Raw genomic sequence first — 22,828 nt, forward strand, 5'->3', positions numbered from 1 at the left:
GTCTTTTATATTAGAGTAGTTGATCTTAAACTATTTTTATTGATAAGGCGCTTGTGCGGACACCTATAGGGTGCGTTTGATTCAATACCATGACGTACCGAACTAATGCCCAGAAAGGAGCTTGTAGTGTTATCATTAATTAAAACGACTTTTATTGTATCTCCTGGAATGTTTGTGACAATTTGTTTAATTCCATTTATTTCGGAATCAAAAACGTACCCATTAACTCGCCAGTCACATGTTTGTTCTTTAGGGGGGGCTTTTGGTCATTAGCTCCACAACCGTAATTTGAACAAATCTAACGGGTTAATGAACAACATGACCCCAACGCATTGAATCACGGACCCAGTGAACAACCGAGAGGAAACCGAATAAATACTGTTAATCTAAAATGAAAGCCTCAAACTAGGTTTATAAGTGTTTAGTAAGATTTAATGTTTGATCAGGTGAGGGGTGTTGAAGGCTGAAGCTAGACGCTGTATCCTTGTGGTAAGTTGAACACATGCTCCATGATGCAGGGATGTAAAAAGGTAACTGCCAAACAATAGTGCAGGCGCTCTGATATTTTTTTTATGTTAATTCCACATCCCTGACAATAACAACAACGTTTTTACTCTGTCTCGGCTTAAATGCAGTCATTTGATTCGGTATAATTTTTGTTTTACAGATTTCTTTTAAGTGTACTTTAAGATGAAGGCCAAAAAGAAGAAGAGGCAGGACGATTTCCAAAAAGTCAAGCTTAAAGTAGGAAAGAAGAAGCCCAGAGCTGATAATGCCACCAACACCAACTTTCGTACAAGAGGAATCAGTCTGCCTGAGCAGCTAAAGAGAGAAACAAGTGGCCCCACAACTCACAAACAGCTGGGCATCAATGTAAGTTCTGCAGAGATCCAAAACCAACATTGTATTAACTGTAAAAGGATCAACACTATTCAAAAAATGCTGCATGGACAGACACGTCTCAATTATATATTGTAGAACAGCATAGGTTTCATTATTTTAATACATTTTAATACACTAGTGAAGAGTCTCAGTCATCCAGGTAATAGTCATTCCAAAAAAAAGTTTTTTTCCCCCAAGATTGAATACGTTTCGCTTCCCATCCAGCAAGCTTTCACAATTCAAAATGTCTGGGGCCTTCTTATGGCTTAGAAAACTTTTTTTCCCCCCAGCTTTATTGTCATTACACTGTCACAAGCACAGAGCAAAGAAATTAACACTCTGTGTTTAACCCATCCCCTTGTGCGGCGCCCGAGGAGCAGAGTGGGGTTAAGGGTCTGTGGGAGTGGGGCTCGAACTCAGAACCTCAGGATTCCAAGCTCTAGGCAAGGCAAGGCAAGGTAAATTTATTTGTATAGCACAGTTCAGTACAAAGACAACGCAAAGTGCTTTACATGATTAAAATATAGGAAAATAAAACAGAATCAAAGCAAGTAGGAAAAAAAAAACAAATAGATGAAGTAAAATAAAAAAAATGCAGAAACAAAAAAGAACATTAAAAACAGTTGGACTAAAGAAAATAAAAAAGTTGAACTAATGATGTTTCAGTTGAACTGTTTAACTAGAACAGTTCATGTTCTATGTTCTAACCACCAGGTCGCCACTCCCCTAAATGTTGCATTTTGCAGTTGCTTTTGTATATAAGAAAAAAAAAAGATTACAATGTTACCACCCAAATGTTTGTCAATTGGGAAATTTCTCTGTCAGCTTTATACATTTAGAGACTGATATTCCTTTTAATTTCTCTGTCTATAACAGGGGTGCTCAAGTCCAGTCCTCAAGAGCTACTATCCTGCAACTTTTTGATGCACCCCACTTTTAACACACCTGAATCAAATGAGTGGCTCATTACCACACCTCTGCTGGGCTAAATGAGGGGATTGAGCCTTTTGATTCAGGTGTGTTAGAGAAGAGATGCATCTAAAAGTTACAGGATGGTAGCTCTTGAGGACTGGACTTGAGCACCCCTGGTCTATAACATACTTCCAGATGCATCTGCTTCAGATGGTAAATGGACTGAATTTATATAACCTATCTAGTCATACCGATCACTAAAATAGTTTAAACTCAGGGTTGATGCTGCCTTCATGTGGTCTGGTAATGATGACCCTTTCCTCTTGTAAAGTGGAAATTACAGTAGATAAGAGGAACATGGTTCCATAGACTACACTGACCTGCTACTTGGACTCATCTTCTGGTTCCACTAAATCAGTCCTCGATGGACTGCTAGCTAGCTAGCCTCTGATAAAGTCAAACATCAATGGTTATTTTGAAACCTTAAAATGGTGATATTGTGAAATGAAATGTATGTCACAGCATTGTGTAGGTTACAAACACACCAACAGAGAATGTTTAACAGTGCAGTACTCATCATAGAATCTGTGCTCTCCGCCATGTTGAGAGGTCAAAGTTCACCTAGTCTCTGACAGCTTGGATATCATACAATTTTTCTAGCTTTTCATGTCAGTTTTTGATATTTTTGGTAGTACCATAATTTACCAACAATACCGCATGAACGCACTATTTCTCCCTCGCCAATATCGACATGTGACAGAAGGAGAAAGAATCGGAGAAAAAAAACTAAAAGTTTGAACCTTCAGATACAAAACTTTCTGCTTATTGACCCGCAGCCACCCATCAAAAACAAAACACCTGAACTAATCAATCTGTGAACCCTTTTCCAAGGTTAAGGAGTCAATCTAGCAATTTGAATTCTATGTGTCAGAGATGAGGGGGGGCAAAAACTTTCTTGAATACATAAGGGAGGCCAGCAAGGACATTTTGGGAGCCACTGCTCTGAATGATTAAATTCAATTTGGTTTATTTTTGTAGCTGCAATTCATCACACGTGTCACCTCAAGCCACTTTACAGAGAGAATTCAATCAAATCCAGGCAAAGTGGTTTAAAGTTTATTTTTTATCCAAAAAAGCAACAGCTGAGTGCATTCATTTATTAACTTTGCAGGATTCACTCCTTCTGGATGAGTAAGCAGCAACAGCTGACATTTGCTTGCTTTGTGTTACTGACTGAAGCAATCCCTCATAGCGAGCATGCATGCAGAGACGATGCTCTTATCCCTTTGCCTGTCGTTTTGGTTGGATGGTCTTTTATTTGTTGGGTTTAAGGGGTGTGAATACTTTCCTGTGGCGCTTTATTGCTTAGATATTACGTTAAACTTCAATTCAAAATTTCTTTGATTTCCAGGAGCTTCTGTCTCAGCTGCATCATTACAATGCCAACGTGAAACACGGTGCCTTGTTGGGGTTGAAAGAGTTGCTGTCTCTGAGTCCCTCTTTGTTAGATCAGCATCTTTCACGCCTGCTCTCAGAGGTCGCAGCTGTTCTCACAGACAAGGATGGAAACGTTCGCGTGGCGGCTACCCGCGTTCTTAGGTTAGAAAAGGCACACATTGGCTGAATGATGCTGGTGTTAGGATCTTAACCTAAACACATTATCTGAAACTTCTTACAGGTTTGTTGCACAGTCTGTGCCAGCAGAACGAGTGGCTCCGTTTTTTCCACTCCTCAGCGCTCACCTCACCTGTGCTATGACCCACATTGAGCCGGGCATCCAGGAGGACGCCATGAATGTTCTGGACATCTTCCTGGAATATTACCCCTCTCTGCTGGCCTCTCGGCCTGCGGTGCTCCTCACAAACTTTCTGGAGCAGATCTCTCACAGGCAGAGCTCTGGAGGCATCAGGAAGACCCTGGATGCCAAAGGGCGAACCTGGGCGCTCTCAGTCCACCCGGACAGGAGGGTGACCAGCCAGCAGTGGCGGCTGTCTGTCCTTCTCAGGTACATGATCAAACTAGGGCTGCATCTAATGATTATTTTGTAAATTGATTAATCTGTCAATAATTTTTTTGATTAACTGGTTAATAATTTGATAGCTAAAGGTTCCTTAAAGAAGATCTTTTTTAAGAATACAAACCAGGTAAAACAAAAACTTTACCACTCTGGGAGTTCTGGATAGAGCATATTGACAAAAAATTGATTTTTTTTTTTTATCTTTAATGCAAAATATTTATATATTGTCTCACAATTTGGATGTAATTACTGCTCAAAGTGGGTCGCTCTGTCAGCTGAAGGTATGTTTTAGAATCTCTATAATACAGTCAACGATTAATCGATTACTAAATTAGTTGACAATTATTTCAATAAACACTTAATCACAATTAATCCGATTGTTTCAGCCCTAGATCAAACAAAATAATAATAATAATAAGAAGCAGCTTTATTGTCGTTACACTGTTACAAGTACAAAGCAATGAAATTCACTCTCTGCATTTAACCCATCCCCTTGTTGGGCAGTGGGCTGCCATTGTGCGGCACCCAGGGAGCAGTGTGGGGGTTAGGGATTTTATTATCAAGTGGGAATGCTTATGCATTCCCACTTATTGTTGTTCACTTTAAATTTTTTTGACTCTAACTAGTCCCGCAGTTTTCCAACGATTTCAACAATTTTGGTATCAAAACGTTCAGCTTGTTCAGGAGAATTGTGCTATGTCTTTTGGTAAAGATATTTTTTGTAGTTTTCGCGATATTCAACTTTTTCTGCGATTTTTTTGTCCCATTGAAATGCATGTAGAATTCTTAGATTTCAGCCAAATTCAGCTAAGACTTCATCATCTTTGACCTTTAACTACTTCAGCATACTTTCAGCTAGAAACACCATTCAACTTTTAAAATGTTTCCGTATCTTTTTGCTATTACTGTTTAACTCGGCTTTCAGCTAACTTTTACAGTTTTGCTTCAGTGAAGCTTCAAACTTTTAAACAATTTTTACAGATTTTCAAATTTATAATGGAAGTCTATGGACGGAATGTTCAGCTGCTAGATTGTGCCACTCTAGCGTTTTCAAACATTTCACTCATGCCGAACAGCTTCAACTCACTCGCTCATTTTTTACTCTATCTAGATACATTTTACATCAAAACGTAGGGATTTTTGTCAGGATTCAGGAAATGTAACCCTCATTTGTGTGGGATTTACAGTTTTCCGACAGTTTGGCCCAGACCACGAAGAGGTCCACACTTCCCCCATAGAAATCCAATGAGAGCTCTCTGAAAATCCGAACTGAAAATTAAAAAAAAACAGAATTTTTCGTATCGCTCCCATTTGGGAACCATTCGACCTAGCAACATGAGCCTGGTGGAAGTTGTTCCTCAGACCTTCCTAGCACTCACATTGAAGGAAGTGTGTCGATATCTTTTATCGTTTAGCTAGGAAAAAGGTTTGTTCGGGGGTAACAAATCTGTCCGAACCCCAAAATCAGGATTTTGACAATTATACACTTTTTTACATCGTCACCACGCCTAGACCAAATATTGTAGAAATATGAAAGTTACACCAGTTCTAGTCCAAAGATTGCCAACGCTCACGACGTAAGAATTTTTTGAATACCTTTTACGGTTTTGGCTCACCGCTCGTTTGTTCGCAGGGAAAGTTTTGCTTTTGAGAGTTCTGCTCTACCATTGAGCTGCATGTTATTTAATGAGACCAGCAGGATTTACAAACCTTTATATTTCTCCTTCCCATTAAGGCTGTGAATGAGCTACATCCATGAAAGTTACCCCAATTGGAGACAAAGGATAGCTCTCGCTTAGACTGAATGAATTTTTTAGATACCATTTACGGTTTGTCTTCAGCACTTGTTTGTTCGGAGCTGATAATCCCATTCAAAAAAGCCTGAGAACTAAGGAACGAAAGTGATGCGCGTTTCTCTCTCTCACTGACAGGCTCGTTAACGTCGTCAAGGTAACCGTGCTTCAAAGAGATTTTACCTCCACCACTTTAAACAGCACATTTTAATCTAATGGAGGGAGACAACACTGATTTAACATTAGGAAGTGGATACAATATGACTACTGACCATGACCCTTCCCTTCACACGCAACCCTGATAGACTTTCAAAATAAGACTCCGGGGACCCTTCAAAATAAAAGCTCCTACATTAAACTCATATTTTTTCCCAGCATATGGCTCAACATTATGACCCAAACTCAACCACTTTTTAAAAATTAGACTTTAGGGGGCTTTTCTAAACACACCCCACAGCAAATTTCAAAATAAAAGCCTCCCATTGCAACTTCATCTACTGCCCTAATAACAGGGAAAAGAGTGATTTAACGATTGGAAAGTCTTCAAGTATAGTTGTTGGGTCTGACCCTTTTCTCAACACACAACCCTGCTAGACTTTCAAAATAAGACTCCAGGGATCCTACAAAATAAAAGCCTATGGTATACTCGTGCATTAATTGATGCAAATGGATCAGCATTATGACTCAAACTCTACCAGCTTGATTCTATTAGACTCTAGGGACCTTTTCAAAACATACCCGAGCGAATTTCACAATAAAAGTCTACCATTTATGCTCTAATACAGCATCTATTCACCCAATAACATGGAAAATCAGTGATTTCATATTTAGAAATGGATTCTATATCACTGCTGGGCATGACCCTTCTCTTGACACACATCCAGGGATAGACTTTCGAGATAAGACTAAAGGGAGTCTACAAAATATAAGCCTCTTCCTTACATACACTCATTCATTGTGCCGTATGGCTCGTAGCTATGACCCAAACTCAACCAATTTCTTCAAATTACACTACCAAGGCCCGTTGACCACACACCTCAGTGCATATTTCTTAATCAGGTTCTAAGATTTACACTGTAATAAAGCATCTGCTAACCTCGTAACATGCAGCTTAAGCCTGCCAACGGTGCTGTCATCAACACAGCGGCTCGTAACATGCAGGTTAAATTTTTTATAAATTCAGCTCCTTAAGTGGTATTAGCTCTCTTTCTATAAGCTTCTCTCTCTGTCCTTCCTCTGCTTGTCATGGTCGGTCTTGCACATAGGTTTTTAGATTTTCAATCCTCTAAGGATGACACTGTTTTCTTTATGCTGATCAACCGACACATTTTAAATCATTTCAAATTGTTTTGCCAAGTCTTGACATTTCCACATATGATTTGAAAATTTTGGTACTTATTCAATACCATCTTCCTCAACATTTTACTTCCCATCCTTAAGCTACTAATTTTTTCTTCAACCAGATAAGATTCAAGTTTTTCTTTGTAATTTCTTTTCTAATTCAGCTAATTTCATACTTTTCAGCCTATGTTGTGAACTTTGGCTTCATTCTGCTCTCTTTCTGGACAGGAATTAAGCTTTTCTGTTTGCTGCTAATTCATCTGACATGTTTCTGGAAAGTAGATGCCCCCCCTTAAAAAATTTTTTAGAACTTTTTCTAGAAACTTGGGAGACATTACATTTAGACCCTTCTAGTGCCCACATTTAAGACATTTTTTGATATCATGTATGGTTTGGCTGTGCAGCTTTTAAGAGGAGTCTGTTTCTGCCATTTTACTGCCAAATGATTCTACCCTACAAAATCTTCAGATGATTCAAATGTTTTCTGCAGTTTGAAGTTTCTGAAGACTTCCTATCACATGTTCATATGTTCCTCAGCTAATTTGTGCTTCTTTTCCTTCTTGCAGTTTCTTTTGCTAATTTTTATTATTTCGTTCAGCAAAAAAAGCATTCCCACTTTGCTGTTTCTGCGAAACAGCTTTTTCTAGTTATTATTATTATTTATTTCAGAAAGTTAGACTCCTATATTTTACCTCTAACCTACTTTCTAGCCCCATACTGTACCAAACAAACAGATCTTGGCACTTTCCAGGCTTTCAATAAGGGAATAAGGGAGGAAATCCTTTTTCATAATAAAACCCTTTTTAACTTAATCATCTTGCAGACTTGGGAACTTTCTTCAAGCTGTTGTTGAGGAAAGACCCACAGAGGAGGGGGACTTGTCTGTGCGAACCGAAGGAGTGTTTGGTTCAAGTGGAAAGCACGGCCTTAGCCCTCTGAATCTGAAGTGGGAGGAGTTGATTTACAAAAAGATCGACGTTAAGGTGTATGAAAATTCTGGGGCCAAACCCACTCCCCACTCCACCTTTAAACTTAGGTATGATGTCATTTAGGAGAAGAAAAATATTCTCTTACAGTCGTGTGAACGGTAGATGTAAAGCTCTTTTCCCTTTAAACTGGTGCACAGACCAGAGGTGGACACTGGCGGTGTGGGCAGTGAGAGTCTGGAATCAGCAGAGTCCATTCAGATGTTTGCGGCTACGCTGGTACCTCTGCTGCTGGAGGTCTGGGTGGAGGCCTGCGCCGGAGACCGCACCTGGAACAGCTCCGAGGGGGCCCACCTCCTCACACCCGACGCCATGTCTGTAATGTTCCAAGTCTTAACTATTCTACAGCTGCTTAGAAAACTTCCCACCCAGCGTGAAAACCAGGACGCACTGGTAAGATCAGACAGGCACTTTTCATTTCTATTTTATTTTGTGTTGAAATCATTTCTAATGATTCAAATAATGACGCAAACCATTGTTTTGTTTAGGATGCATGGTTCCGTAAGGAATATCTTGGAGATTTTAAACAACACTTCATGAAAAACTTTCCCTATGGTCTTCGGGACACACCCAAACATAAGAGAAAAATTGATCTCAAAAGGTAGGAATACATCAACGGTAACCATCAGACATCCATCTACTGTAGCTTTCTTCAAAGTAGTTCAAAGCATTCCAGCACTTTCCAGCTTTCCAGCACATTTATGAGATTCAAGATTATTTATAGCTTTGGACCCAGTCTATAAAATGCTTTTTTCTAAGCAGCTAAAGGTTTCAGCTTTTTTTTACTCCATTATTTTTTTGTCCACCTCTTGTTGCTTATACGGCATGGAGGTTTGCACACATTGTGTTTATGTCACCATGTTCCGATTAGACCTCCATGGCAGACTTCTTAAAGTTTCCAATGATTGATAAGAGAATAGAAATGTCAAATATCTTATTTTATTGGGGAAATTCAGGTTTTACCAGCAGAATTTACATTATGAAAGATAATACTCAGCATGCTGGAATCATTGAAGAAGATTAACATTTAGATTTGATATTTACAGAAGCTTTTCTTCCTCTGATTTCAAAATTTTGAGGTCAGAAAACTCTGACCTGTTATCGGTGATTTTAGGCGATTCTGATTTTGCATTATGTAAAGGAGAAAATATAATATGCACCTAACACTTCTGCCCCACTGATCTCTATTCACTGGATTGCTGATAGGCCGTTGGTAGTACACGGTACTGTGAAGTCAACAGACGCCATATTGGTACTCCCTAGTTAGACCCCTTGGAATGTAAACAATACGTGCACTACAGCATCGAACAACGATGATTTTCATTTCCGGGGCGGGGCTTAAGACTTTTAAAACAAAGATAAATTAATCACTTTGACACACACATAAGTAGATCACTTTAACTTATGATAAAAAAATGGGCACATCACATTGCATATTCAACATCAAGTCTATGAAGTATATAAATCATGTAATATAACATATTATACAAATCCATCACATAGCATAATAACCCAGACGTGCCAGAAGTACTACATTGATTATGTATATGTGATATACATGTATTGATTACATTGTTATGGTAATTACACAACATCACATTAAAGGCATTTTTATGGTGTGACTCAGTGAGAGTGGGGAGTACCAAGATGGCTGCAGATGACTTTAGTTTATTCACTCTATCAGCAATCTAGTGAATAAGTAGAGATCAGTGCACTGCACCTATTCAATTAACAAATGAGATTGGTGAAAATGACCATAGTGGTATTTTAATAATAAAATTCATATAGAAAGGAAAACAGAGAGTAACCAAACCTGAATCCTAGTCGACCTGTTGTGAAGAAACAGTGGTGTACTAACTTCTCTATACCTCTCTCACAGCAGTAGATGCCATAAAAAAAACACAAAAGATGAGAGAAACCAGTCCTTGGGAACAGATACCTAATGGAGCAGCTGAGAAAAAGGAAAACAAAAAATCTCCTGTGAGGAGGAGCCTGATGGAATGCAAATAAAGGAGGGAGTAGAGAGATCTGGCTGAGGGGGCATAAACTTCACACTGGAGATAGTCACCTGATTTGGCACATGAAGTAACAACTAGGGGTGTGCAAAATAATCGTCATGATGATGCATCTTGATTCTAATTTTCATGATCTACTGCATCGATTCTTGATGCCAAGTATCGATTATTAATTTAAAAAAATGAATAAATAAAATTGCATTAATGGTTGGCGAACATCAGCCAAAAACAAGTGTAATACAACTTCCAGTCCAGTAGATGTCGCTGCGGATGTGTTGACACACGCTGCCTTGTGTCACAAGCATTTCTACTGCGCCGAGTCGTTCAAAAACAAAACATGGAGGAGAAAATATTGCAATGCATCGCAATAATTCAAGTATCGTGATGCATCGTGATAGAATCGAATCCTGGCCTGTGAATCATGATTCGAATCGAATCGTGACTTCTTTGGCAATACCCACCCCTAGTAACAACATAGAATATCCTAAAGATGGTCAGAGGTCTGAGTTGCTTTTAGCTGCTGACATGACTCTAAGTGATGTTAAACAGCTCAGCCAATCTGAACGTTTCCTGGAAAATAGAATAGCAACTCTAAAATTTCAAGCAACAGTTTCATCTTTTGATCATTAAGATTTGTGATCAACATTGAAGGCAAAATGAAAATTACAAATAGAATTTAGTGTATTTCTTGTCATTTCTGTAAAAAAAGAAAATACACACACACACACACACACACACACATATATATATATATATATATATATATATATACATACACACACACACACTCATTCAACACACTAGGACCATGTGTTGACTCCCATTGACTTCCGTGGATTTTGAGTTATTTTCAACACTTTCTATCCCCTAACCCTAAAACCAACCATAAACCTAACCATTAGCAAAATAGCATGTGAGGACCTGCAAAATGTCCTCACTTTGCAAACACTGGTCCTGAATTTTATAACGAAATTGGAAAAAGGGTCCTCCCTCCTAGGGCCAGACAGGTACACACACACACACACACAGTTGATGCATCAGAGTTGAATGTGATTTTTTTTTTTTGTTTGTTTTAATGCTTTGCCATCATAGTTGCCTAATTACTACAGAAGTTTAGAAAAAGAGTCAGTTTATAAAACAGAGAAACTCAAGCTAAAACTTACAACAGAGCACTAATTGAACTATAATCTAAGGGGCATTTACTAGGTAGGTTGTCAAGAGGCCTGTTGTAACTTTGGAGGAGCTTTAGATCCACAGCAGTGTGGGGTTAGGAGTAAGGAGTGGGACTCTTGCCACAGACTGTGGGAGTGGGGCTTGAACTCAGAACCCTTGGGACTCAAGCGCAATGCCCTAACCACTAGGCCACCACTCCCCTAGGTGATTAAACCAGGTGAAACTAAAACTTTTCAACTTGTTTTCTGGATAGAGCATATTGATAGGCAAAAAAAAAATGTTTAAGCTTAAATGCAAAATGTCCATATTATTTTTTTTTTTTTTTTTTTTTTTTTTACAATTTGGATATAATTAGAGCTCTAAGTGGGTTGCTCTGACAGCGGAAAGTGTATTTTACGGTCTATTCTCCAGTTCCAGTTAAATTAGTTAACGATTATTTCAGTTATAATTATCTTCAATCGAACAATCACCATTAATCCAATTAATTGTTTCAGCCCTAGTCACAAAGAAGGCCTTTAGAAATCCTGTTTGCAGTTTATCAGAACCCATAGATGGGGCAGCAACATGATAAAAAGAGCTGTGAAATTCTAATAATGTAAAAAAAAAAAATGTTTTACGTCACCTAGAAAACACCCTTCATTCAGTTATAGGTGGTGGAGGTAGAGTTATCATTTTACAGCGGGGAAAGCCTCTAGGCATTCCTTTCAGACTTTTATCAGCAAAACTTCCAAAAGGATTGATCCTCTTCATCCACTTTGCTAATGAATGCAAATAAAGTCAGAATAAAATATACTGGAGTTTGTTTTAAATGAGACAAAATGTGAAGCTGAAACCAACTAAGGAGCTTTTTTAAAATCTAGCTGTATTCTGTGGTTGGATTCTGATGCTGCTGGTTTTGCTGATTCCTCTATCTTCCTCTCTCCAGGAGCAAACAGAGTGCGGCCATTCCTGCCCCCACTGTGGAGCCCCTGGCCTTAAACATCACCCTCTGCCAGGTCATGGTTTCCCTAAGCCAGAAGCAGGGTCCGGGTCAGGAGGCTGACGGAGACTGGCTGTCTCCGCTGAGGGCTTTTATTCGGGACACCCTGGGGAACGGTGTGAGGTTGAGCTACAGGCAGCTACACATGCTGCTGGGCACCGTGTGGAAGATGGTGCTCACGCAGAGGAGCAGAGGTAGGCATGCTAAGGATTTAATCAAAGCAGAGGCGTGAGTTTAACACAACCACAGGAGTCCATTGTGGATTGCTTGGACGTATGCGTCAAGCTCAACCCACTCAACGAGCCATTATGATCATAATATGTAGCTCCAATCCAGGGGTTTCTCTGCAGTTTTGGAAATTTTTGATGTGTGAATAAAATAAAATCTTGTGACTTCCACTTTTTTTCTTGTTCTAACTTAGGCTTTGTTCACACCGCAGCCTGAAGTGACCCAAATCCGATTTTTCTTGCCCACACGCCACCTGGATCTGATGTTTTCCTGACAGTCTGAACAACACAGATCCGATTTTTTTTTCCAATCCGACCCAGGCTGCTTGGCCATGTGGTCCTGAATCTGATACAAATCTGATCTTTTTAAATGTGACCTGTGTCTGAAAGGCCAGGTCACATTCATCCGACCTGAACACCTTTAATACCAGACAAAGGTCACTATTCTGCGTCTTGCTACACAGAAGCGGCAAGAAAAAGAAACACCATGGCGGATGATGATGCTGAGAGTAGTATTTTTTTTTAACCATCTTGAAAAGATTGAGGTTTTAAGGTTTGGAAAGATCGCTAGATGCGCTCCAGCGCTACCATCCATGTTTACTTCCGTATACATAGAGCACGCCAGCTTGTGATGTCATTGCGTCCTCTACTGCACATGTGGGACACTTAAGCTGTATGAATGCAGTTCACACAGGAGATCATATACAACATGCATATATTTGGAAATGTGAATGGCAACGTAAAAAAAATCTGATTTCACAAAAAAATCGGAATTGAGCATCAAGGCCTGCAGTGTGAACGTAGCCTTAATTGAATACTAATAAAAAAAACTCTGAACTCTGTTTTTTGTAACTAAGAGAACTCAGAGCTGGTTTTAAAATGGTTTGCTTCTCTTGCTTTCATAGATCAGAGCTAGGTTTATGGTTGGGATGTTAAAAAGAGCTTTTATTTTTATTTTTTTAATTTGTTTTGTTTTCCTACTACCAGAGTAAAGACTCTGAATCTGCATCTAAAATAATCCAGTCCATGTGCTTGACATTTATTTATTTTTAATCTTATCTAAGTTAGTTTAGATGTCCAAAAAGCAGTGAAAGAAACCCTTTAGCCCATACCAAACTATAAGACAGTTTCAGCATTTTTTCATTTCATGAATAAGGAAACATAAGGATCATAAAACCCACTATGAAATTATTATAAAAACTGTTAGGAAATCCTCAGACTGTCTAAGCAGGATGGCAGCTGATTATACATCAACAATGCTAGCTGTAGATGTCAGTTATGTTGGGACGATACATGCACCTGTAAATATCATACAAGTGTAATTCCTTTCTTTTTCTGTATTTGTTTTTAAGTAGAATCTGCAGTTTGCATTTTGCAAGTTGTGATGCATCAAATCAAATATGCTTGCTACCTCCAGAGCTGGATGAGTTCCAGATGTTTTAAGGGATTAGCCTTGATGTGCGTGCAGACGGCTTAAAGGTGTTGCTCTGTGTTGTTTGTTTAGCAGTGACAGAGGAGCTGCTGGCAGCCGTTTACATCTACTATAAGCAGAAGAACCTGCCGCTTCAGACCAGATCTCTGCTGCTCTCCTTCTACAGCAAACTCTACCTGCAGGAACAAGGACACGCACACATTTCCAGGTTAGATGTTGTCAACATATCGGTCCTAATTATCTAAGATTGATGATTAATGATTTTATCTCGGGTCAAATTTATGTGGTGGAGAGGATGTATGGGTCCTACTCTTTATTCACTGAAGTAACAAGTTTACGCTTTCTCTCTGCCTGAAGGAGCAAGGTGCTTTGCAGATGGCTGGCCTCTCTTCCTGTGCAGTTGTCCCAGCTGGGCCACCGTAACCCGACGCTGTCTGCTCAGCTGATCATTTCCATCCAGGCCGCAGCCTCTCGGGGAAATAAAGACCTTCTCAACAGTCTGCAGACATACGCCTGCAGGCTTTATGGTGAGCTTCCCTGTTTAAAGGAAAGATAAGCATATGGGAATGTTGGAAACAGCTCTGTTTTGAATTGCCACTCTTAAAACTCAGACAAAAGTTAGTAATATTTTTTAAACTTTTCATTTTTTCCTAATCACCAAAATTTAAATGAGGTATTGAATTGCAGCCGGTCTTCTATTCAGCAGCTGCAAAATTACTTCTGTAAGTCTGACTGGGAGCAAAAAAATCTGAATTTGGACCTTCTTCCTAGAGACACAGTCTGGTATGCATATCCTAAACATTTAGATATTTATAGGAAAAATGGAACACGGAAATCTTTTTTTTTTTTTTTTTACTTAGAGAATCCAGACGTTATTCCGTCTCTGATATTCTGCATATAAATGGAAATATAACCACTTAGATGAGTCCAAACAGTCTGGTACCAAAAAATGTATTGTTTTTCAGTATTTCCCAGGTTTGAAGAAGTAAAGAATAAAAAGAGTTTAGTGAAATGTCTGCAGATCTAGATGATTGTATGTCCTTTACTGTACTCCATGGTAAGCTCTTTATGTTGTATATTATTTCCATAATATTAATTTTGTTCTCTTTTTATGTAAAAGTCAACAAGCTCAAAATGCTCCATTAATTGAATTATTATTATTTTTTAAACAATTTATTTGGTTTTCCATATCCTGTATCGATTTGAATATTTTACCCATCAAACTGTTTTCTTTGAGTAACTCATTCAAAAAATGTAAAAGGACCAAATAAAGCTGCTGTTATTTTAGTTTTGATAACAGTGCTATTGTTCCCAAACTGCTCTTTTAGGAATCTGCATGTGATACGTCTGTGATCTCAGAATGCTTGGATGGTGTGTCATTTTTCAGCATACAGTTTTCTCTTGATTTTTGGGAACCTACAGATTATAAGAACTGATAGCTGTTCATTTGTTAAGATTTTCTTTTTCTCAAGAGGACATTGAGATTTATTTAATATATTTTCAATTGAAAATATATCAAAAAACAAAACAAATAAACCAAGATGGTGGATAATCCTGTAGAGTCTACAGTCCTCTCAGTCTGTGCCGTGATGTTAAAGTTAATAACAGTTAGAGAAAAAATCAACAAGTAGGTTCTGTTTGGATTCTGCAGCAGAGGGTTCTGTAATGACCCATACTGAGGCCAGAGCAGAATCTAGTTTGGTTGTTTGTGCTACGAGACGAACATAAATGAGCCTATGGTCATTAGAGGATGGTATGTAAAGGTTGCTGCTGGAACTGATGCTACAAGCTAATTTTTCCTAAACTGCTGTTTAGATTTTTGTGAATGAGCTTCCAACAGGCTGTATTCATTCAGAAGCTTCTGAATGTTGTTTTAGCTTAGAAATGAGGTTTTTACCGTATCCTCTAGGGGGAAGTATAACTCCACATTTCCTTCAGACTGCTTTCAACTGAAGTTACAAAACTGAAAGCGTGTTCATGTGCACAGCTCAGCGGATAGTTAGGTGGAGAGGCGGCTGTGTGACACAGGGCTGGGGGGGTGGGTGGATCAACCGCAATCCACCATCACAAGACTCCTTTTGTCTGTGGTCTTTGACATCAGCATGTGCGTCAGAGAAAAAAAGCCTCACACGCATTTAAATTATCTGCAGATGTTAATATTTTTCTAAAATTTAATTTCTCTGTTTTTTGTGAATATCTGAGGGTATCAGAGTATTTTAAAAAAAATGTTTGTTTGTGTGAAGATCCTCAGGATGGGGTTGTGGTGCTGCTACCAGCAGAGTCCCAGCAGCGAATGGTGCAGCTGCTCTATTTCCTCCCCAAGATGCCCCAACCTCTGCTGGCCAACCTGAGCGGCTGCTGCACCGCCGGACGCATCTCTGCAGGCCTCGCTGCCTCTCTTATCCGTATCATACACTTTAGGTGAGCCAACAACCCGGTATTTAAATAACACATTTTGAATTACTCTGCTACAGAATCATGCATCTCTTTCACATTTCATATTAGTGTATGTAGGTACAGCTGCAGACTGACTGAATATTTAGTCAGTGATGCAATTTAATGGTAGGCACCAGACAGAACATGATGGATCCTAGATTTTAATACAAAATTAACTGTATATTGATTACGACTTAAAAAAACAAACAAGACAAAAAGGAAAACGGTTTTCTCTATAGGCTGCTCAGGTCCAGAGCTGAAGGTGAAGAATCTACTCCTCAAATAAAGTGTTTAGAGAAGAGGGCAGGCATGATGCTTTGATCAGCTTTAGACCAAAAATATGCATTTTGTAAGGAACACCCCAGCAGTGGAATCTTGCAGCACCAACCTGCAGGGATGGTTTTCTACAATTGCAGCTGCAGCTCTTGAAAAGTAGATTTCACTATCCTTTTTTCTTGAATAAGATGGAAATGCAACCATCCACCACTGAAGTCAACTAATAGGGTAAAGAATGTATGGAATTCTGTGAGATGGAAAACTGCTGCTTCACATCACTTTGGATGTACCAACTCTATGGTGAAACAAGGTAGTGGCAGCATAGTGCTGTGCTGTTCTTTAGCTAGGATAGGGGAAGACAAGCAGATTTATGAGTCAAAGTCTGAGACTTGATCCAATGTGTAGTGAGACCTCTCTATTTTATCTAACACATATTGCTCAATGTTCTTTTCATCATAGCTCCTATTCAGTCTGTAGATGTGCACTAGCTTTAGACACCTAAAGACTAAATATTTAGTCGGGAGGTTGAATAGAAATGCAGATTTTTCATTTGCAAAAATTTTGTTTAACTTGGTTATGAGGTCCTAATACACTATATTGCCAAAAGTATTTGCTCACCTGCCTTGACTCACATATGAGCTTAAGTGACATCCCGTTCCTAATCCATAGGGTTCAATATGACGTCGGTCCACCCTTTGCAGCTAGAACAGCTTCAACTCTTCTGGGAAGGCTGTCCACAAGGTTTAGGAGTGTGTTTATGGGAATTTTTGACCATTCTTCCAGAAGCGCATTTGTGAGGTCGCACACTGATGTTGGACGAGAAGGCCTGGCTCTCAGTCTCCGCTCTAATTCATCCCAAAGGTGTTCTATCGGGTTGAGGTCAGGACTCTGTGCAGGCCAGTCAAGTTCATCCACACCAGACTCTGTCATCCATGTCTTTATGGACCTTGCTTTGTGCACTGGTGCACAGTCATGTTGGAAGAGGAAGGGGCCAGCTCCAAACTGTTCCCACAAAGTTGGGAGCATGGAATTGTCCAAAATGTCTTGGTATGCTGAAGCATTCAGAGTTCCTTTCACTGGAACTAAGGGGCCAAGCCCAGCTCCTGAAAAACAACCCCACACCATAATCCCCCCTCCACCAAACTTTACACTTGGCACAATGCAGTCAGACAAGTACCGTTCTCCTGGCAACCGCCAAACCCAGACCCGTCCATCAGATTGCCAGATGGAGAAGCGCGATTCGTCACTCCAGAGAACGCGTCTCCACTGCTCTAGAGTCCAGTGGCGGCGTGCTTTACACCACCGCATCCGACGCTTTGCATTGCACTTGGTGATGTATGGCTTGGATGCAGCTGCTCGACCATGGAAACCCATTCCATGAAGCTCTCTGCGCACTGTTCTTGAGCTAATCTGAAGGCCACATGAAGTTTGGAGGTCTGTAGTGATTGACTCTGCAGAAAGTTGGCGACCTCTTCGCACTATGCGCGTCAGCATCCGCTGACCCCGCTCCGTCAGTTTACGTGGCCTACCTCTTCGTGGCTGAGTTGCTGTCGTTCCCAAACACTTCCATTTTCTTATAATACAGCTGACAGTTGACTGTGGAATATTTAGGAGCGAGGAAATTTCACGACTGGATTTGTTGCACAGGTGGCATCCTATCACAGTTCCACGCTGGAATTCACTGAGCTCCTGAGAGCGACCCATTCTTTCACAAATGTTTGTAAAAACAGTCTGCATGCCTAGGTGCTTGAATTTATACACCTGTGGCCATGGAAGTGATTGGAACACCTGATTCCAATAATTTGGATGGGTGAGCAAATACTTTTGGCAATATAGTGTAAATAAGGTAAACTGACTTTTTGTGATGACAATATAATCATAAATTCATTTGCAATGCAAAGTATTGCCACCGGATGGCAGTAGTGGGCTATGTCCGGGTCCATCTAATGTCTCAGCAGCATTTTATTCACTTTGGAAGCAAACATATTTTATATTCCACATGCTAGTAAAAGCAGATTCCTCACCTTTCCCTGCTATGTTGCATCTGACTTGTTGCCCCGCTCAAACTCCCGCCTTTCCCTAACCCCACGGTGTCAGTGGGCCAGTGTTACACAAATTTTGAGCGGCAGGATTGTGGAGTTCACATGGGATGGGATGTGAACATAATGGATTTAATACAAAGAGTTCTTTGGAAGGTTGGAATGCAGCATCGTCATGGAGTATTGACTGCACTGCCTGCATGTGCCTCCCAGGCTTCACCAAACACACGGACAGTTGTTCAGATACATTTCCTGCGGTTACATGTGCATCCTCCCTAAGGGCAAGGAACCATTTTCATAACTCTATTTACGTGTGCTTTTGGCTCTGACATATATTTTATTCTGTTATGAAACTGATCATCTCTAGATGTCATTAAAGGAAGAATGGCATCGTTGTTTATTTTTTTTAAGTATTGTAAAACCAGAGGCTGTTTAGGTTTTGGCATCTATTGTAAAGGACTTTATCCAATTGCGTTCCTCAGGTCGTCTCTCAGTGGCTGGTCGGTCGGGACCCAGGAAGCGGCTCTGCAGGACGTCGACTACATCAGCTTCCTGTTCTCCACCCTGGCAGGCTTCTCGTCCGAACACCTCTCTGCCCTGCAGGAGGACGAGACGGCCCTGCTTGCCTCCTCACTCTCACCCCTCTGCCTCTACCAAACACCTCAGGAGCAGTTTACACATCACTGGGATGTTGTGGAGGTGCAAACTCCTTATTCACTGTCACCTTTATGCACATAGTGAAACTTCCATGAATACAGGTCTGAAAATTGTCAAGTTTTGATATTATGGACACTGCTGTGGTCTTTTAGTCCCCCCTGGTGTCTCTCTGTCCCTCAAAAAAAAAGCTCAGAGAATGGAAGTTTTATCACTGCGCTCCTGCTGAGAGGGGACCCTTTATCGTGTTGCGCAGGTTGAAGATGCGTGGTTATCGGGCATAATGGATATCCACAAATGCTAATGAGAGCCTGTGGCATGATGGTAGAGTGACATTTCAGCACAGAAATTACCACTAACCTAACCGCGCCCCGGGGCAAGTGTGCGTGAGCTGGTCAGGGGGGGCTTATAATCACTAATTCAGCCCCCCTCAATTAAAGCCTCAGATCCCTCTTCTCTCATCTCCCTGTCTGAGTCAATCACAGCCAGGGCGAGGCGGCAGCCAGGGTGGGGGGGAAGCACAGCGGCAGCATTAAAAAACGGACCGTGTCAGGTCTGGTTGGGCTAATGAGACGGGATTGTTTTTAATGACGGGGAGAATGCCTGACAGGTGCTGCGTTTAGACGCGTAGCCTCACACAGCTCAATTTGATAAAAGGTAATGAGAAATTTGATTTGGATTTTCAAGTTAATGAGGAAAAGCAGAGTCTTATTTTTCCACTTTTAAAAAGTTGAGGGTAAGCAGGCCGTCTCAGGTCTGAAACTAATTCTGGGTGGAGATAAATGCACACTAAAGCCGGCCGTCTTAACGTGGCAGCCTTAATTGTTCAAAACATCATTACTTGATTTTTTTTTTTTTTTTGGCATATTTAGGGAGAACAAATATGGATGATCAGGGACAGGATATTTGGCTTCAAACCTATGTTAAAATGTTCTACAAGTTTATAAACCTTAAAATATTAAGGCCATGATTTATTCTTTACCTGTACCTGCAGGTGTCTCTTTAAACAGAAACTCAGCTTAAGCACCTTTCTTAATTTGTGGAATTCAGTTTTCTTACATTTCATTGCAACCATTAAAATATTGTGATTCTGCTTAAGGCTACACTGTGCCAAGAGGAGAATACTGGATGCTTTGTTTGTCCAAAACATAATAAAAAATGTGAAACAGTCAGGTATGCTGCCAACCACCAACCACCGCATGCTGTCTTCGTCAAATGCCTAAATAAAGAGAGGCTTTGAGACAGAAGCCTTTTCTTTACAGGCCTGGTTAAAATCTCCTGGTCTGATGAAACCCATTTTTTGGCATAACAGCATAACTTATAACCTAATAATAGCTATTATTCAGATAGAATTGAGATTTCTTTAATCTTCTATCTGGTTGATAAAGATTCCCTAGAATTTAGGTCAAGTTTAAATTGAAGAAGACAGAATGCTGAAACTGGATTAAAATGTGTTTAGAAAACTGTATTAAAGTTGTTTTGATATATTTAGATAAAAAAAAAAACTCTTGTCAAATATATATTTTTAGTTTTAAATGTGATTTGTGTTGGGTATATTCCACCATAAAGCTATAAAAGCTTTAGGAGTGATTTAAGCATTTGAGGACAGGTCTCTTCTTGAAGTGTCAGTTATTCAGTAGATCCCTTTATGCTGTCCATTGTTGGCTGGACATCTATGATTAGCGTCTCTGTAAATGCTGTTAACACGTATGTTTTGGTCCACAGGAGGTGTGCCACTGTCTGGAGACCATCGGATCAAAGTCTCAATGCTTTGACATTCTGCAAAATGGCATTTTCAAATACCTGGTGGGAACTGTTATTCGTTAACCCTTAAAAATCCCACAGAGATTCTTCTGTTCAGTTCTCACCTCTTTACAGTATTCCCCATTTTTGTTCATCTATTATTTTTTGTTTGTTTTTAGATGAAGTTGGAGGTGGTTCCTGACAGCATGGCGGCTGGGCTGCTGAGAGCCGTTTCCAGATTATTAGATCTGTCCATCCTGCCTGTTGAGCAGTTGCTGCGTTTCTTGTCCCAGTGCTGCCTCAGCCTGCTGGTGCTCCTCGTCATCCTGCAGCAGCATGTCCCCACTGAAGCCAACCACAAAAGGTGCATTTAGGGGGGAGGGGTTTGCTTCCCACCACTAGAGGGTTCCTAGACTTTAAGGCCAAATACCTTTTGGGCAAAACTTGCTTATAGAAATGCAGAAGTGGTGAGTGTAGAAATGTGTAGGATGGATGAATGATTGATGGATAGATGAGCAAAAGGATAGATGAATGGGTGAATTCAAGGATAGACAAAAGGAGAAACATGATGGATGGAGGGATGAACAGAAGATGGAGAGGGCTTTTGGTCAAATGAAGGTTAATGGAAAAAAACTGCATACTAATAAAAAAAAAACGAATAGTTGAGTATACAGATGGATGATTGCAAATGATTGCAAAGACTATATGGAAGGTTATAGCATTAAAAAAGGAATTTAAAGATTTTCCATGATCCCCAAGTTATTAAGAGGAGTGGATAGTTTTTTCATAGACTCTGACACTTTTATGTCTCTGTGCTTCATATCTACAGGGAAGCCATCTGGACTTCCTGTGTGACGGCCCTCAGCAGCGTTCCTCGCCTGCTGCGGATGGTTCTGCAGTCCATGCATGTAGGGGACCTAAGTGCGGAGGAGCTGCCGCAGCTCGGGCAGATCCTCTCCATGCTGCTGCAGCATACTCCACTGCACAACCAGCTGATGGCTAACACCGTGCTGCTGCAAGAGCTCATCCAGAATCTGACGGTAAACATACAGCCTCTGACTTATAAGCTGAGATGATTTAGTAGTTTTTGTGGACTGTTTAGTTACCGTTTACCTGTTTCTTTATTTTTAGAGGTTCTCCAGGGGAGCGCCCAGAGAGCAGTGGCTGACAGATTTGCTCTACTGTTACAGCGTCACCATGGCCCACGGCTCCTCTGCTCACCGTGGAAGTATGGGCCTCAGAGACATGTACTAACTTCAGCCGTTTAGCGATGATGGGGGGTCAACAAACCCAACTCTCATTAGCACACTTTTTTTTTCTGCTTCATGTTCACATAAAGAAACTTCACCTTGTCACTCCTCTGAGTAACATTTTCCCAGCAGGAAACTTTTGTATTAAAATAAAGGAAAATAAAGACAATCTCTTCTTTTTATTTAATGTTTTACATAGTTACATAACATTAACTTCAATATTGTCTATATTTATGAAATTGCACAACACTGACACTTAAGACTTCATGCAGAAAAGCCTGATTGTCTTGAAAGGGAAAGCGTTTAAAGAGCAGACCGATGCATAGTGTGTGAGAGTGAGTGTGTGTGTTGACGGCTGCAGGTGGGCTATCTGTATGACCGGCTGTTGATGGACTGTCTCATTCTCTGCTGAGGGGAGAAAGGTTATCTCGGTCTGTGTGTGCGTACAGGACGCCGATGGAGAACAGTGTGTACGCACTCCCGCCACAATGGATGAAAGGTTATCTTTTACACACGCTGTTTTTGTAGACTTAACCCCCACCCTGTGAGGTCACTGCTCTGATGTCACACGGCTTAATTTTAGAAAAGGCTCGGTACATTGAGCCAACATTGTGTGGAGAAACGTCTGATGAGGTAAAACTGCCAGGCAGCTGGGAAAACAAGAATTTCTATA

The 22,828-nt window shown here is 40.3% G+C and overlaps 1 protein-coding gene across 2 annotated transcripts; it reads left to right on the forward strand.

The window, feature by feature from the left end:
• The first annotated feature begins 245 nt into the window (after positions 1-245).
• On the forward strand, positions 246-22,324 carry tex10 (testis expressed 10). 2 transcript variants are annotated; one of them, XM_038291058.1, is made up of 16 exons: positions 246-489; positions 668-873; positions 3,206-3,393; positions 3,473-3,799; positions 7,769-7,981; positions 8,072-8,324; positions 8,420-8,532; positions 12,045-12,292; positions 13,833-13,965; positions 14,115-14,284; positions 16,001-16,178; positions 18,991-19,207; positions 20,888-20,968; positions 21,085-21,269; positions 21,735-21,945; positions 22,037-22,324. In XM_038291058.1, the coding sequence occupies exons 2-16, from the start codon at positions 691-693 to the stop codon at positions 22,157-22,159; spliced, it is 2,823 nt and encodes a 940-aa protein (XP_038146986.1). In that variant the 5' UTR covers positions 246-489; positions 668-690; the 3' UTR covers positions 22,160-22,324. The 2 variants fall into 2 exon arrangements, with proteins under 2 accessions (XP_038146986.1, XP_038146984.1); XM_038291056.1 differs by having other exon boundaries at positions 265-489; positions 13,830-13,965.
• Positions 22,325-22,828: the final 504 nt, after the last annotated feature.

Source organism: Cyprinodon tularosa, unplaced genomic scaffold (assembly GCF_016077235.1).
Source record: "Cyprinodon tularosa strain WSP-4 unplaced genomic scaffold, ASM1607723v1 ctg291, whole genome shotgun sequence".
Classification (NCBI taxonomy): domain Eukaryota; kingdom Metazoa; phylum Chordata; class Actinopteri; order Cyprinodontiformes; family Cyprinodontidae; genus Cyprinodon; species Cyprinodon tularosa.

Excerpts from the sequence above, each read along its gene's own strand:
- tex10 (XM_038291056.1), top strand. The coding sequence starts at position 691 with ATGAAGGCCAAAAAGAAGAAGAGGCAGGACGATTTCCAAAAAGTCAAG. Across the intron at positions 3,394-3,472 it reads GCGGCTACCCGCGTTCTTAG|GTTTGTTGCACAGTCTGTGC; the intron begins GTTAGAAAAGGC and ends AACTTCTTACAG. Across the intron at positions 21,270-21,734 it reads ACTGAAGCCAACCACAAAAG|GGAAGCCATCTGGACTTCCT; the intron begins GTGCATTTAGGG and ends TCATATCTACAG.